This window comes from Blennius ocellaris (assembly GCF_963422515.1).
Source record: "Blennius ocellaris genome assembly, chromosome: 2".
NCBI lineage: Eukaryota > Metazoa > Chordata > Actinopteri > Blenniiformes > Blenniidae > Blennius > Blennius ocellaris.
Window position 1 is genome coordinate 12,049,422 of NC_137651.1, and position 18,420 is coordinate 12,067,841.

Here is an 18,420-nt window from a genome sequence, read left to right on the forward strand (position 1 = left end):
CCAAAAGAGGAACTATTACAGACTAAATATTTAGACTTGGTGGATATTTTGAAGTTAAAAATATTTAATCACCAGGAGACAAGTTGTGCCTTGAATAGGTTATAGATCCAAACAGCCATTAACAACAATATATTTTGTATTATTGAAACCATGGAATTACATTTTTCCCATATTTTTCTGCTGTGACGTGAACTTGGACTGCAATGTGGTCAGTTGCTCCTGATATTCTGACTCCCAAAATAAAGCAGTGCAGCTCAACATCACAGATAATAAGAAAACAGAACATTTTAAGCCTATAAACAAAAGCTGAACTTGAACAGGCCCTGAAATGCATCAAAGCAGAAGAAGCTCTCTGAACACAGCTGCAACAGCTGGTTTTAGTTTTTGAGTCGACGACTTCAAGCGTCTCTCTCATATAGGAGGGAAACATCTTGCTGCTGTACGTCAACAAGAAATGTAGAGTTCTGCTTATTGTGTATAATACGAAATATGATTGTGACTTCTGTCTTCAGTAAACACACTCACAAGACAACATTCACAGCTGTGACTGATCCCAAACGCATGATCTATATTTACTTTTGTCTGAGCAAAACTTAAAGAGGAGCTGAGAAGTCTATAACTAACAATTATTGTTTCATTGTTTTCATTTATTTATTGTTTTGAATTTTTTCAGTTTGTTAAACTGCCATTACGTGTGAGTACCAAACAGTTTTCCTGAGAAATAAACACCCTCTCATGCAGGTTGGCTCATAACATCATGTGTAATGTATAAATGGCCGAGGAGAGAATTGTCAAACATTGGGCCCGTGGGCCAACACTGTCCTGCAAGACGGTCCAAGCCTCACCTGGTGAGGTCCTCTATGTCAACCAGCATGGCGTCTTGCTCCATGTGGAGCTCATCTCGGATCAGTAGCAACTGTACAAGTTCCTCGTTCAGACCTGGAGTGACAGCACATAAGAAGAACCATGTAAAAAATGTTTTTTTTAAAAAGGTCCAGCTGCAGATATATAGCCATGACTGACAGGAATTCCATTATTCGAGAGATGGAAATATTTTTAGACACACTGAGACACGTTCCGTTATGAGCCTCACAGCAGCGTGACCTGGACGTGATGGACGCTGGGTGACCACATAAACCCCCACTGTGGCTTCATGAAATTACCTCAGAGTGAATCAAAACTGAGCTGTGGCCTCTCATCGGCAGTTGATTTCACATTACACACCTCGGTAATTGTTTGCCAGAAAGCATAAAGGAGAGAGAAGTTGAGGAGAAGTTTGAAGGGGGGAAGCAACTTTTTTTCTGAGTAAAAACTCACTCACACTTTTTGGAACCAGGGGGGATTTTTAGAGCTTCTTTATGTTAGGCGAGAGATTATTCATCCACGAGTGCCGAGGATCGACGATGCGTGCGGTGTGGTAACAGTAAATGCTCAGGGGGAAGCTGTTGATGGCAGTGGCTCTTTTAAGTGACCGACATATAGAAAAGTACTTTCACATCCACTGTGAGTGGCTAGGGGTCAGCATGTGTTTCCCCGCTTACTCAGTAGCTCATTTCTGCATTTAGAGGTGAAGGTCAATTGCGAACTCCGTGTGCCTCTATGTGTGTGTGTGTGTGTGTGTGTGTGTGTGTGTGTGTGTGTGTGTGTGTGTGTGTGTGCGGTCAACTCACTTTCAATCTGGGAGTGCAGATCATTGACTATAACCTGGAGCTGTCCCACAGTCATGTCTCTCAAGTCGGTGGGCTTCAGGCTTCTTTTCATTAGACACTCGCTGATGTGAGGCATGTGTGGAAGCTGCCATGAAAAACACACAGAGAGATGCAGAGATGAGAAGAAAAGATAAGAAGAAGTCTATCGATTTATCATTTTTAGTTACAGTGTTTTGTGTCAGTTGGAAATGAAAAAAAAAAAAGTACCAGTACAACACCTCATATATTGATTAACGCAATCAATCATATGTAAGAGTGCTGTTCAAAAATACTCAAGTAAAACTATGAGGTACTTAAAAGCTGCCGTATTTAAAAGTTTTAGTTACTTTTCAACATACATGCTGTTTACCACTTCAGAATGATGTACATGGACACAGATAATGTACTTCAAACACTACTTTAAAAGAAACTACATGGTCTAAAGCGATGGTTCTTAATCTTATTCTTGAGGGAGAAGAGAAATATCCTGGAATAAAGTCCAGGCTTTCATTGGAAGAGTTCACATGTTCTCCCTGTGTTTGCATGAACTTTTCTCCAGCTATTCTGGTTTGCTTTCAAGACGCTGAGTTTAACCTGAGATGAGCAGAAATGTGTATTTACTGCAAATATGAGTAAATTAATTTACTATAAATTAATTTAGAATGTATTCGTAATTTTCTTAGTGTTGTTGAATGTTTGCAGGTATTGCTCACACAAAAGAGTCAGATATTGTCCAGTGAAACAGTTTAAAGATGTGAAACAGAAATGTCTTCACACTGACACTGGTTCAGGGCCTCACACTGAACGTGTCTCTGTTTTTCTCGGACAGGTAGCTGTTTTAGTCACTTTTTACACACAACAATGAGATGACTACTTCCTTTTCACCGCTGGTCACTAAAACAGAAACTTTAGTTTTTATTGGTTAACAAACACAGTAATCTACTTTATAAAAGGTGAAAAACAACTTTACCCAGTGTCCATAACACAACAGGGAGCCCCCCCCCCCCCCCCCATCTTAAAAAAAAAAAAAAAAAAGGTGTTTATCTCTCTGCAGAGGATGCTGGTAAGTTTGGGGATTCCTTGGAGGCTCTGTGATGTGGTCCGAAACTGGTTGACCATGTTTCATTTAAGTAAACATCTGAAGGGTTTTATGTCTCCTGCACACCTACAGCGAGCTTTTGTATTTTTATGTGAGGAGAGGTAAACCTTTTGTTTGTTCTCGTCATAACAATCTTATTGAGGCCTTCTGGTTTGTCAGGTGAGCTTGGAGTGGAAGTATTTAAAATTTTGTTTTCTATAAAAAACAAACTACTAGCTTGTTCAGCTGGTTTATATTTGTAGGTAACAATTCTTCTACAGTGGCTTGAATTATCTATATAACATTTTGTTAATAGTAATTTATTCATCCATCCGTACAACACACTCATACATGCAGTGTGTGGTTTTGGACAAGAGTTAAGGAAAACATGCAAACTCCACACAGGAAGAGCCGGAGCTGGTCTCCGTGTTTTGATTCAATAGTGCCTGGAATTCCAGAACCAAATGTTACTTAATGTACTAGACGTTCACATCCATCCATCAACTCAAGCCAATACGCTCATGGCACGATAACTTGTTTACCAACTCTCAACCTAACCAGTCCACATTCTTTCTCTTTCCACCCAACACTCACTTTCTCTATCTCAACTTGACAAACAGTAAATAAACAAATAAGCTTTCTCTTTGCGTGCACCGCTAGTGTTGGTGCCTGTCCCTTTGGCGCTTGCGAGATTCTCCCTACTGTTTCATTTTCACAAGGCCACAAAATGCCGTCATGTCCGCGGCTGCCATGTTTCAGTTTCAGTTTCGCTCGTACACGCGAGGCGTCACGGCGACTCAAGAGTGACACGCAGAGAAATGTGACGGTGCGAGTGGGCGGTGGGAAGAGGTTGTAGATCGGTATTGGTCCTGACTCAACTGCCGACCGCAGTGTGAGTTTCTGTGGCAGATTGATCATAGAACTGATTACGAATTACCAGCTGGGCACTCAATAGCAGTGAAACAGTCTCCTGCGATGATTCAGCACAGCACAGAGCGGCTGTTCTCCTTTCTGAGTGAGAGGCGAAAGACAAAATGGAGATCTGACAGTGGATTCTAAACGTCGCCACCATTTATTTATCTGTCACTGTCTCGCTTTCTGTCTGCGATTGTGTCGGGGAAAATCCACACCCCTCGCACTCACACAGACATTATGTTTGCAGGCTTACCGCGCCGGGTAATGTCCCATTCTTTGCCCTTGACAAACAGGCAGGACAATCCAGTTTAGCTGCAGCCGAATTAAATTGACTGGAGGTGATATAACAGCAGAGGCAGTAACGACAGCGGTTTAGTATCAAATTTTTTTTTTTTTATTATCAGATATAACCTGTTTAACAGGAAACCTTTCTGCAAACCTGCACTTTCAATGATTCTGATTAATTAGTTTCACCTGCAATATTTTGGTTATGTGTTGACACTAGTGTTAGTTATTCATAAAGTCATATTTTGTCCTGTTTTCTGTAATATAACTGTTGGTAAAAGAACAGAAAAATGATTAATTAATTGTGAAGTGTAAATTTAAATAACTCCACGTCAAGAAATGTAAATACAAAATAAGAATTTTCTCAATTTACGTTAATAATAAATTACCCACTGCTCCATTGTGCTGCCCTCTTCAGATATAACAAAGGAATTATTCTTTAACATTCAGTTTATTTTGAGGTCAATTTATTGTCACAAATAAACTAATTCAGGTGAGTGGCAGCTGTCTATAATAACTAGTAGCCTAACAGGATTATTCAACTACTAAGAGAAGAACTACACAGATTTAATATTGTGCCTGAAAGGACAGGTTTCTGTGTAACACGACATCATCGGACATGGGGGACTGGTAACAACTTTTGATTCATCATGAGAATGTTGTGGGTTAAGGGTTAGACTTTCTGTGAATAAATTGTTGATAAACCTATGGGTGAATTCCTCAGTTTGTATTTTTATTACATGAGTTATTCTCTACAGCTTTAGTAAAAGAGTAGAGGTTAATGCTATACTCAGGGTGCAGACTATTAAAGATTTCAAGAGTTTCTAAAAGTAGACTCAAGTTTGTACTTATCATGCTTCTCATTTGTGGATGATCAGTTTAATCTTTTGAGATGCTTAAAATGCCCCCATTTAATAAAGATTATAGATTTATATTATATTATATATTATTATGGCTGTGGTCACCCTGCACTGTAAACCTGAAGAAGCTCACATAACTTTAAGTGATGTTATTAAATGTTTAAAGATAATAGTTAAATAATTTATTTTACATTAACTTAAAACACTTAACAACATCACTTAAATATTCTTATGTAATCTGTTACACACAAAGTTGTGAGTTCTGTGAGCCTCTTCAGGTTTACAGTGTGGAAGATTTTCTAGTTTTACTGTAAAAGGTTCTGTAAGACCTTCATTTACTGAGTTTCTCTTTTCTCTCTCTGTGTTCAATCCCCTTATATTCAAAAACTATTAGTACTACTACTACTACTACTATATGACTAGTGCATGTCAGTAACATTCTCTTTTTCTGTAGTATTTTATCTTCTTGAAGTATCTTCCAGCTTTGTGTAATTTTTGTGTAATTGTTGTCCACATTATATCTGAATGTAAAATGCTGCAGGTTTCACGTTGAAAAAAGTTCTGATTATTAATCACCCTTGTCATGAGAAGCGTTTTAATGGTTCTCTGGTGTTGTGGACGTCACAGGCTGCCGGAGCCTTCAAACATCTTAACATTCACTGTGTGTTCAGTGCTGGGGTGACAGTGATGTCTTCTGACTGCTGAGCACTGCTACATCCCTAAACACCCAAGTCAATGCTTTCCGGCATATGAATTATAGATGGACCCGGTCGAGCTGCCCTTCTCTTCTCTGAATAAGTAAAGCGGCTCTGAGCGCGAGTCCTGGTGGAAATGCGGGAGAGTGCCTGTGTGACGCAGTGGACGTGCGAGCGTCTCGTGGCGTGTGCGCTCCAGAGGAGGCAGCGGCGCAGATGAAACCGGATGAAATAATAATGAGCAGGGTCGTCATCACCTTTCATTCCCTAAATGGGGCCAAAGGAAGAGATTGGAAAAGGGGACAGAGTGTGTGGGGGTCGGCGGCGTTGACTTTGTTTTTTATTACATAGCAGTGTCATGCTGTGTCTGAAAAACACCACTTTCAATGAGAACTATTAAGTTATTTCACTCACACTGAAAAAACCCCCAAAAAACATTCCCAGAAAATTGATGCTGTAACCACCTGCCGTGAAAACTGTCCTTTTAAATATCAATCCATTTGAAATCATTTGTAGCTTCATATTATGAATATCTGAATAAATTAACAACACGACCTGCCCAGCTAACTCCAATTACGCTGTTTCTGAAAAGGTCAAGGAATGAGAGTGATGTTTTTGATCTCAGACACAAACAATTGCAGTTATTCAAATTAAAGGATCTGGCAGATTAAAAGTTGAGCTTTTAATTGTTTTTGAGAAGACAGGAACATAATAGTTAAATTATGGATTTTGAAGACTTTGCATTGTAAACAAAATAGTACAAAAAAAGTACAAAAAAACAAAAAACAAAAAAATCTACGTAAACTGAATGTACATTAAAAACGGTGTCTTTTGGTCCAGTTGTGGTGAACAAAATAGTGGTCAGATGAGGATTCACGGTACTGACCAAGTCTGCCACTGGGGACTTTTTGCGATTCTGTTTCTCCACTTCCACTTGCATCTTGGCCATGGGTTTGGCCATGGCCAGGGCCAGCTTGGCCTCGGCCTGCAGCTTCTTCTGTCGACTCAAGAAGTCCATGTCCTCCAGAGACTCCGAGTCGTCCTCTGTGGTGTCCCTGTCCGAATAGGAGGAGCTCTGCTTGGACTGCAGCGAGAGACGTAGCGGTGGACGGAGGAAGAGACAAGTATGGAAAGGAGTATAAGGGAGCAGAATAGGAAATGGGGCAGAATGTGGTAAATGAGAAAGGGGGGGATGAAAAGGTAGAGAAGGAAAAGAAAAGACAGGTTGGGAATCATTGCTTATGTATTCTTAGCATTTTGATATGCGTGTGTTATACAATGACAGGAAGGTCATTAAACATCAAATAGGACATGAAGAGAACAAATAATTAACATGTACAAAGATTGTAATTTCCCTTTTCTGTCTTCCATTCTGTTGAATGTATCTCAGGCTGATGGGAGGTTGTTGAAGCCAGTCATCCATGACTTACCCGTGCACATACCAATTCCCCTCTCATTTGATACCCGTGATTAAGGTAACAGGCAGGAAAACGTGAGAAAAGACGCCCGCAAAGCAACAAAGCCAGGCGCTCTCTCTGATTCATCTCTGCCATTTCACAGCTTTTGTTCTTGTTCTGTTTTCAATTTTATTTTTCAATCAGATCTGTGCACCTTGCTGCTTTCACACCAACCAGATAACAAGTAGTTTATGGTCTTTTCAGGATTGAATTGCTTTTCTCACAGTTGAATTCAGGAGATGAAATCAGGGTATACCATGGGGGACAAAGGTGTGTCCAGGCTGGTCTCCGTCTTGCTGTCATCTGCATCGCTGTCCTTGTCGCTGCCGCTGTCGTTCACAAAACAGATCTGTAGGTTCATGCCGCTCTGCAGCCTGCAGGGAGATGCATAAAAACAAATATCTGTTGGCTCGATGCTTATACAAATGATCTTTGACAGACTCACCAAGTGTTTAAGCCTCAGAAAAGCATCGAGGGCAACAGGGTGAGAGCGCTCTAATGGGTTAAAACACATAAACAAGCTTGGAAAAAAAAGAAGAGAAAACTCGAAAAGGTACAAGATGCCCTCATTCACCAGGGAAAAAAAAACCCAAGCTGAGGAAGAAATTAAGGAGGTCTTGTGTTTTTTAATCATCTCCTCTCGAGCCTCTGATGTGGATCGATCCAGAAGGCCTCAGGTAGGTCTGATGCAATCTGCCTGGGACCAGAGGGGGTGTGTTTGTGTCACGAAAGGGCAAAATATCACTGCATGTAGAGCCATCCCAATGTGGATCAATACTCTGCTTATTCAATGCAGTAATTACAAAGAGAGCTGATTGATTACACACCACAGATCCAATCAGTCCCAATTAAAATAGGGCCTGACTGGTCGATTGTCTTTTCTCTCTCCTTTCCAAAGAAGAGAATTAAAATGCTATCTGTAATTATTATTTCATAGATTGCCTGTAAAGTGTCATATGGCTTTTTGACAGATGATGAAACTGTCGCTGCCTGCATTACCTCAGACTTTTTTTTTTTTCTGAATTCAAATCAACCTTGTTTCCCCCCCGAAAACTGAGTGATGATGGTTTGTGGTGCATCAGGTGATGCACAACCTGATACTTCCCACAAATTCATCACAATTAATCAGATGCGATCCACATGACTGAAGTTACAGGAATACAATGAGTATCATTGCGTTGACAGAACGTCTTGTTCCAGTAAGGTACAGTGTAGGAGGCAGAAGCAAGATGAACGTGTGTGTGTATGTGTGTGTGTGTGTGTGTGTGTGCGCGCGCGCGTGTGTGTGTGTAGACATGTGGGTGTCTTTTCGGAAGTGAAACCCTCAGTGGTTGATTAAGGCTGCTGTATTCATCTTGCATCCTCTCCGCTGAGTGTCAGTTTCTTACCTAATTCTTCATAGAAAGGTAACCATAACATTCATGCCCAAATAAATAAAGCAATTTAAAGAAATGTAAGGAAAAAAAAAAAAAAACATGATAAAAATAAATAAATAATGTGTGATTGTGAAGGTGTGAGTTCCTACCGTGAGGACAGGCTGGGTTTGCCGCTCTTGCTGCAGCTGGTGTAGATACCCGGTCCATCGTCAAAGAAACTGCCCAGGGCCAACTTCTGCCTGATTGACTCTCTCTCATTCTTCTGGGCCTGCAGCAGCACATAAACATGACTCTGTTAAAATTTTATGATTATTTCAAAATGAGGTCCGGTCTGTATCAGGGTGGCGGGAATAAAGCATCGCCCCCAAAATAATAAAAATCATGCGTGCTACATAATGTTTTATCACCCCTTCCCCTCTCACACTGGACAAGCTGCGTGTGGAAATAAAAAGCGCTGTTACCCAAAGTGCTCTCCGACAGAACACATCGGTGCAGGCATATTAATAGTAGCCACCTTGTCTTGATTAAAAATAGGAGGTTTAGTGTCGTCTTAGCAAGCTCAGATAGAAAGTGTGGAGTCAGTTGATGAACTGAAAAAAGAACGTGTGAAGCATGTGGGTGATATTTATAGGCCAGTGTGACAAGTGTTCGCCAGCAGGTGGCACTGTTGTCCCATGAAATGAGCAGTGAACGCCCATACGCATCCACATACGCATACACATACGCATCCACATACACATTCACATCCACATCCACATACACATACACATACACATACACATACACATACACATACACATACACATACACATACACATACACATACACATACACTTAAGCCAAAGAGTCTGGGGCTTTCGAACCTAACAGGATTAAGTTTACATGTGAAAAAGAAAAGTCCAGAAATTAACTGACTTCAAGCAAGTATAAAAGTAAAATAAGAATCCCAGTAATATAAACAATACAGACTGTATTGAATGGACTTATTCCAGATCCTGAAATATTGACTCAGCTCTGCTTTATCACAATAAACCTCGAACTCGCGACACTGCATGGTGTTTAAAGGTGTGTTCACACTCGGCAGGTGAACTCTGCTGTTACTGGGATTCCTCCGTGGAAGTGAGAGGCTGCCATCGCAACTGTGGTGCATGTGAAGGCAGCGGAAATAGACCTGTTGGGGGAGCGTAGACTGCTCACTCATTCAAGTACACTGCAAAAAGGCCAAATCTTGCTGAGTATTTGGGGAGTTAAAGTGTCTATTTGTTAAGTTTCCAGGCAAAATATATTGTCACGCACTAGAAACTTCTTAACTTATTGGATATGATTTCATTAAGATAGATAGGCTTGTTTTTAGACTATTTTAGAAGAATGGTTGGTAATTCTTCCAAAGAAGCCACATCAAAATCAAGGATTACTGTGCAGGGAAGACCCATAAATTCTTCTCAATTCTGCACAATATAAAAGCAGTATGATGCATAGTTTTGATAAACTAATGTTCCTGCTCTTCAACAGTCAAGTTTTGGTTTTCCAGTTCATAGTATTTTCATAGTATAAAATCGGACGTTTTTTATAATTAATTATTTCTCCATTGTTCTGAAGCATGTGTAGCCACAAATAAGTGGAAAACAGCGAACAGTGGTGAAAGATACTTGATCTTTAATGTTTAGGGTCTTCTAAAATCAAACCAACAGGGCATGACGGACGGCTTCAGCTTCAAAGTTTAGATAAAATATATTTCCCACGATGTGAGCCATAGTTTGGAGGCTCAACAACAACCTCACAAATTTGTGAACTCTTCAAACCAAGACTTTGTTCATGTGAATGGGTTCACGGAAAAGCAATGAAAGCATTTGAGTGAATCTCTGTCTCTCGCTCTCGCTCTCTCTCTCTCTCTCTCTCTCTCTCTCAGATACAAAAAAGAGTAGGTTTAAGGTGTGAATGTGCTGAGCAGGAATTTGATGGCGGTGCTGCTGCCCTGCAGTGGAACCACGAACCACCCTCTTTCAGGCCCTCGCTCCACTTAATCAACAGACATTCCTGAGCTCAACTTCAATCACCTGATTCAGCATCACCGGCACTCATGATCCACAAATTCTCTCATCTCTTTCCATCTCCTCGTCCTCTCCTTCAGCCTGAGGACTTTTTTTTTTTTTTTGCTACTTCCATCTCTCCCTTCACCTCTCCCACTCATTTTCTCATCTCCTTCGCTCCTTCCTCTCCTCCTTCACTGTCTGTCTCTCATGACAATGGTGTGCAGGCGTGGGTGAGAGTGCCTTAACCAAGGACAAATTAACATAATTCCACTCCACACAAGAGCCCACGAGATGCTCTTGGCGCACACTCTGGCGTGTAGAGGAGCGGACCTGGCGCTGCTCCTTTGTGTGTTGGTTTGGAAGATGGCCCGAGGAATCGAGAAGAACCAACTTGAACGTGTCAACTCGTCGCTTCAAATGTGCGCCGGCAGCCTGTGTGGTGCGGCGCAGGTCAAATGCGTTTCTTTCTTTCCACGCATACATGATTCACACTGACAAACATCAAAGCTGTCAGTCAAGTCAGTCCATGCAACAGCTGCTCGGAGCAAAGATGAGCACCAGAGGCAGCAGGTTCACTGAGCACTGTTTAACGGTGTGCTCCGCTTATCTCTCCAGGCTCAAGAAGAGACACAGTGGGATGGAACTGTGACAAAACCAGGAGTATGTTTTTCTTTCTTTCTTTTTTCTTTCTTTTACAAGGAGTCAAAATCAACTTAACTCCACGGCCCTGCTTCTAAACAGTGTGTAAATAGAAGCTCTCATACGACCTCAGCTCTATGCTTTTAAGCTGATTTGCAGCAGTTGTCTATTTCCTTTAAAAAAAAAAAAAAAAAGAAGTCAGTTCTCACTGAGGAAGAACAAATTTCCACTTAACTTCGTGGTAATCAGGTCTATATGTTCAATCAATGGTTGGAACAGGTGATTAGCTACAATTAGCCCAGTTAAAAGTGAGGACAAAAAAAAAAAAACAAGGCCAAGAAAAGCATGAAAAAGATTTGGTTTTAGTCGTTTTGCATTTCATGTCCAGTGATTTATTAGAACATGCCAGGCTCTTCACACAAACATGCTGCATTCATGCCACAAATACAACGGCTCACTGATGACATGTGAGACCAATGTTTTAACACATGATATATGAAAGTTGAACCACTCATCCATTTCTATGTAGTCTATTGGGGGGGGGGGGGGGGCTAAGTGATGTCAATATGCTATATTATTGTATTACATCCGTTTCTTTATTGGTATTATAGTTATTACTGCTATTATTACGAATTATTGCATGTCTGCTCATCCATCCACATCACATATGTTTAAACAAACTCAAAAACAGTAAAAAATGCACCTTTTCCACTAAATGTTTCTAAACCCTAAAACCCTATTTTTGTATTATTTATGTATCTTTGCAGATATTTTTGTGTCAGCAGCACTTCAATTTTGCGTGAAAAGTACTTTGTAATTCTTTTTATTGCTAAGTGTTATGTACAGTAAAGATTTTGTTATGATCAGGTTTATGGAGACTTGGATATTGAAATATGCTGTAAAATTTGTCTATACATACACACACAGACACACACACACACACACACACACACACACACACACACACACACACACACACACACACACACACACACACACACACACACACACACACACACACACACACACACACACACACATATATTAGTTGCCAATTCAAGCAAGATAAAGAAAGGGAGCAAAGTTTTCAGTGTCAGAAGTTCAGCATTAGCGGGTTACAGTCACTCCTTGCAGCTGGTGTGTGAGCGTGAGCGTGTGTGTGTGTGTGTAAGTGTGTGTGTGTGTGTCACTGCAGTACCATAAAGCCATTTCTGAAGGTGTGGAATACATCACTGTGAGCTGCAGGTGTTAAATGGTCACCTACGTGTTCCTGGCTTACCTTCTCTTTCTACACACTTCTGATATAATCCAAGCGAGAACCTAATTTTCCATCCTTTCTTCTTATCTGTTGACATTTTAAATGCCATCATTTTAATGTCAGTCGTGTCCTCCTCCAAAACTAAAGCCTTTAAAGCTTTTAAAATGCAGAAATATGCGACAAAAATCGAATTCTCCGCTCATTACTGAATCTCTGCCTCCTCTTTTGAATTTGATGTAAACCCTGTGAGCCACCAGGCCAGAAACACACAAACTTTTCCCTCTTTTGATTGGCTCACTTGCTCAAATACCCATGAATAATACATTATGATAACCTTTGTAACTTTTACTGGGTAATTTTTCAGGGCCTTCCACAAATTGTTTAAAAAAAAAAAAAAAATCCTGTGATGGTAAATGAGCCGAATGAGTGTTTCCACATGATGATGACATGGAAAATTGCTGGATCCATTACATTAGCATTTCAGAATGAACATTGGATAAGAGGAAGAGAGAAAGAGCACACAGAGCGAATGAGTGACAATCTTAACTACCTCCTTTAGCCTCTGGCCTTGAGCACCAGAGCCATTGCTTTCCAAATTAGATTGGGAGGAACACAATTGGGCTAATTTGTGTTTTTCCTCAAATTCACCGAGCAATTTCCTCAGCTGAAAAACCCTCATTGACAAAGACATTTTCTCCTCCACTCTGCACTGCAGCCATTCATCTACAGGCCTAGAGGGTGATTTAGCCCTGGCAGTGGACGGTGGGGTGCTTGTTTTGAGCGTTTAATTCTCACTGAAAATCTATATTAGAGAAGGGAGATGAATTTAATTATTTGTGCTAACAAAGAGCATCTTCCTTCTGCCTCCCTCAAAATTGGCTTGCTCTCATGGCCAGATATTGTTGGGTGGAGATGAGTATGAATGTGGACGAGAGATACAATACCCTCATTCCTTCAGATTTCTGTACTTGGGTTTGCTCTGATTTGACTTTTCATTGTGGAAATATGTGAAATACAGAAGTCCTTTAAGGTGGACCTGGACATTTTTTCCACCCATTCCTCACAAATAGGTCTCACTTTTTCCTTCACAAAGGAGTCTTTTCACTGACCGGGACCTACTCTTGGCTGGAGACAAGACCTCACTGTTAACACGTTCACATGCATGTGCACACGCACACAAATACCAGGCCTGGCGGGAGCAGGATGCATGTATTTTCAAGTCTATCAATAATGAAAATGTTCACATTACAGTGGCCCTGGCCATAACTGTGTCTGGAAACACTGCAATCACAGAGCATTTTAGAAAGGTATGATGCATGTTTGTGTGTGTGTGTGTGTGTGTGTGTGTGTGTGTTGGTACACTGGCAGTATGTGTTTGTGGCTGAGAATCCAAACACAGTTGGCTTCGTTTGCGTATTTTTTCCAGGCTGCCAGCGAGCTGCTGCTGAGCTCTCAGCTTTACAAACAGACACAAGGTCAGTGTGTCTTCACTGCGAGTGTTATGACTGCGCTGTGGAGCTTCACAGTTCTCGCAGATGTTCTCTGCAGGCTTAGATTTGACTGAAACCTGAGACGCTTGTGTACATTTAAAATCCGACCTGAAGTCAGTGCAGCCTCCATATCGAGAAATAGACTTGATGTTTGTGGAGTGTTCAGCTGACATTTCTGTACATTTTCTCTTTCTTAAATCACTTTCTACTTTGATTACTATGCGAATGAAACTTGCAACATTGGACTCTATCTCTTTTTGACTATCAAATTCAATTCCACTTATATTTGCACCAATAACACAGTCATATCATGGCACCGTGTGTGTGTGTGTGTGTGTGTGTGTGTTATCTGAGACCTGTCTGTCCAATGGGTGCAACATTCCTGCCCAGATAAGAGACCCGGCCTTTCACCTCTCTAATAGTTCATCTGCAGGTCAGTGCAGGACTGTTCCCGTCACTCAGGTTGGAGGAGAACAACCCAGCGAGCGGTTCGAGGCTGAACACGATCAAGTATGTGGTGGGAAAAAGGCAGGCGAGGGTTATGGGTTGTGTAAGAAAAAAAGAGAGGTTGTAACAATGAGAGAAACAGGAGACGAGGAGCATGAAGTGAGTTTTGACAGGACAATGAATTCTGCAAGTGACATCTGAGCTTTTTCTCTGCAAGATTAGTTCTGGAAAAGGTTTAGTGGAGGAATCTGTTCTTTTTTGGGGCCTTGCAAATAAGGAGGTTTAAGAATAAATGGCTGGTTACTCACAACATTATGTCACAGCTGTGCCCTAAATATCTGAGTACTTGAAGGATTACATCAACTTGAGTCTTTGAGCTTACAGCACAAGACACAAAACTGTAGAGAGTTCAGCAGTTAGAGACGTGTGCTTTCATGCTGTGAGACAGATGAGAAAATAAACGTTACTGCCTGTACATATTGAGGATGGAAAAGGGAATTGTTCAGCTTTTTTATATTGAGATAGGAGCAAAAACATGATGTCAAACTTCATTCAGAGAAATCTTACATTATCTTTCAACTTGTGAGTGATGTGTAAATCATTTGAACAACAAGAGATCTTAATTAAACCTTCATTCTGCGACACTTATCTAAGTTAGGATATATAAAATACATATCATACAGCGTGCGGCCACTGTCAGAAGTTATGTGCAGACAGTCATTGCAGACAGTCCAGTCGAGAGGAACGATACGTAAATTGTGATAGTCAAGTAGGTATAAGCAATTTCTAGTGAATGCCAGAAATATTCAGTTTATAATCCACACTTTGTCACATACCCAACTACGTTTTTTAAAATATTAATGTCAAAGTTACAGCAATGCATTTGGTTTATTTCTAGTAAAAGTCATGTTAATGTAAACACTGCAGCCCAGTGCAAGTCATATGTGTCATCTAATATGATTTAACAGAAGAAAATAAAGCAAAATTACTTGTTTATGTATTTGTTGGCAGTCATATTTGACACTGAAGAAAAAACAAACTCCCAAGTTAGACAAATGTGTCAGCTGAAACAATTCACTATATAATGTATCACCATTTACAGTAACAATAATTTTTCCAGTCACAATTTTGGTTTCAGATCATCAGAGATAAAAGTTTGATCCCTAGTCTTTGGAAATAGACACACAAACATGTTTGTTACCTCTTTGTAGTCATCGCTGAAGTAAAGACTGGAAGTTTGCCGGATGACATCATCCACTCCATCACATTCATCCATATTATCCAGCACCTCCCTCGCCTCTTACTCCTCCTCTGCTCTCCTGCCTTTCCTCTCTTACTCCCCAGCCAGTGGGTGAGTCCAGACCAGCTCCCGAGTTAGAGCCCAGTCAGTGAGCATCATATTCCCAGACTACTCTCACACAAACACACACACACACACACAAAAAAATCTCCTCTGCGAGTGGTGCCTCCTCATCCTTCTCTAACAGGTTGTGACACAGTTTGGTTTTCTTTCAGCCTGACTCGGATCACGCCGACGCTCAGCCTCCCCCCACCGGACTGGAAAAGCACAATGGTCAGAGGTAAGGCCCCTTTAGACCCTCCCTACCTTCCACCCTCTGGTCAGGACGGCCTCTCACAGCCAGGGAGAGCAAAAGAGAGGAGGGAGAAACCGGAACGGGTGTTTTTTTTTTATTTCCCGTTTTCACGCCCTGACATGAGGTCAACAGCTGCTCACCACCCATCTGAAAAGAGACACCTCAGCAATGGGATGTGGGGAGCTCCACTGTGCATGTTTATAGCACACACCCATGTGTGTTTACATGGTTTATAGCACTTTCTAGAGGAATATTCAGGACATTTTCTCTAACTGCCTTTAACTAATCTCCAACAGTGACACGTAGAAATACCAATGTACAGAATAGTTCTCCATAATGAGGGAATGTGCTTCTTTGAGGTGAAATAAGTAAAGGTGTGCGTGCGTGCGCATATGTAACAGAGGAGGCAGTGTGCTCCCTTCCTGGTAAGGTAAAAATAGTGCCTGGTCTGGCCTCCAAAACCAGCAACCTCCCAGCCCCGTCCAGCTAAATAAACCCTGACAGAGCACAATGGACCATTAGTCTGGCACACAGACGCACGTGCACACGGACGCGCACGCATACACGCACACACACACACACGCACACGCGGATTACTTGTGCCTTGAATCAGTGACTTACATTTTCAATCTCAGCTTTCCACGGTGTGTAATGATCTCATCGTTGCGAGACGTTATCGACCCATGACTCATATATTTGTCATAACCGCCCAGACAGAAAATTATATCCACATATGGCTTCAGATTTACACTGCAAGTGAACATGACAATTGTTTGGAAAACTAGTGAAGTGAAGAACCCCCCCCCCCCACCTCATCATGATTTTTACATGCTGTAAACAAATACTACACAATATATGCTAAAGAAAAACTCATTAGTTACACAATTATGTGAAAAGAATTTTCTGAAATACAAATATTGTAGGCATTTTTTTTTAGGGGTTAATACACACTCAGAATTCTGCCTATTTGTTATTTGGTTTCTCAGATATGAGACATGCTCTTTTTCTCCCTTTCCTTAAATCATCACACCATATATGAATTTACCAAATCATAGTAAATAGCCAAAGATATAAGGGCAAGTTGGGTTGAGGACAAATGAATCAAAGAAATATGAGAGGAGGAAGGCGTAAAGGAAGATAGATACCAAGAGATACAGATGAATATTCATCGTCATGTTCATCTGTTCCCCTGCTCAGAGAGAAAGAGTGTATAACACCAGAAAAAGGAAGAAGAGAACAGTTGGGGAGTTGTGCATTAGCATGTAATTTGAGCACACATACACACACACACACACACACACACACACACACACACACACACACACACACACACACACACACACACGCGACTGCACACATACATGCACACATGTATGCACAAGGTTTAAGTGAAAAAATAGGAAGTGGATTTGATTCAGTGTTGATCCCTGAGGATTATGTGTAGAGTACAGTGAATTGTCTGCCTCCTGAATCCACCCACACTGGATCATTTCTGTGGGCAACACACACGCACAAACGCACGCAGGCACGCGCGCACACACACACACACACACACACACACACACACACACCTATAAAGCTGGTGTTAGTTGGTGGGGTGGCTGTTTGAGGCTGGAGGGGGGAAGGGTGGGGCAGAGTCCTGCCCCCGTGGACCCCCACTTCATTACTGAGGCTGACTTCATAGTAAAGGTGAAGTCACTGCTGATGTGAGAGCGATCAGAGGCTGGGAGGAAAGGGTTACCTGGATGATCGACGCACAGGAGACACACATGACTAACAGGTGCAGCTTGAATCACAGTTCAAGGACAAAGACAACGCTCATATACTTTAAACTGCATGTTTGAGATGCACACTCACGTTAATTCTCGTGGTGTAAATGATGGTTTGACTGTTGGGTCAGCTGAGAGAGCGAGAATGAAAGAGACAGACGTACACACACAGAACGGCTTTTTGTTCCAAGTGAACAGAGGGTGACTGTGGGAGAGGGTTCCTGGCACCTCCTGTAAGCCTGCGATCCAAGGCCAACGGCGCTATGAGTGTTGGTGTTCTTGTATATCTATCTCTGTGAGGAACAGCTTGAGGTTTCAGCTTTCAGAGTGCAGGCATGTGTGGAAAGTGAGGATATTTTGGCTGCTCCTTAGAATAAAGTTTACATTGGATATATTATCGACAAAGTCCATTTTGCTAAAGAGTGTACTCATGAAACCAGTCATGATTGTGTGTGTGAGATACAGCTAGATAAAATTGCTATCTCAAAATGACTGAGGCAACTGAACAGAGCAGACAGAATGCTTCAAATGAATGTGTTTTTAAGTGAAGCAGAGCAGCCAAATATTAACAGTGAAACTAGCCAAATACGAAAAGAAAACTTCACATAAGTTGTTATATAGAACAAGCCACTCTTGCACCTGTTATACTTATAATCATTCATATTTATTCTGTTGTAAAATGAGTGTTTTCATAAGATTGCCTCTACTCAGATTGTTTTTTCACATTTTCCAAGATTTAACAAGCACAGTTGTCTTTCTTCACAAACCTCATCCTATCAGCTTAATATCAAAAGATATTGTTGTTAAGAGCAGTTTGGATCTATAGACAATAATA

The 18,420-nt window shown here is 41.2% G+C and overlaps 1 protein-coding gene across 4 annotated transcripts in view; it reads right to left on the reverse strand.

Annotated features, from left to right (window-relative positions):
* Positions 1 to 18,420, reverse strand: part of schip1 (schwannomin interacting protein 1) — a gene marked incomplete at both ends in the record, with an annotated part of 239,189 nt that overhangs the window by 432 nt on the left and 220,337 nt on the right. For 2 of the 4 annotated variants that reach the window (XM_080503600.1, XM_080503603.1), the window contains 5 exons: positions 846 to 939; positions 1,671 to 1,794; positions 6,408 to 6,605; positions 7,235 to 7,352; positions 8,504 to 8,622. In XM_080503600.1, coding sequence (XP_080359726.1) covers positions 846 to 939; positions 1,671 to 1,794; positions 6,408 to 6,605; positions 7,235 to 7,352; positions 8,504 to 8,622 — 653 coding nt within the window. Of the gene's footprint in view, positions 1 to 841; positions 940 to 1,670; positions 1,795 to 6,407; positions 6,606 to 7,234; positions 7,353 to 8,503; positions 8,623 to 15,422; positions 15,771 to 18,420 lie in introns of those variants that run through there. The other 2 variants (XM_080503602.1, XM_080503601.1) reach the window with 2 other exon arrangements.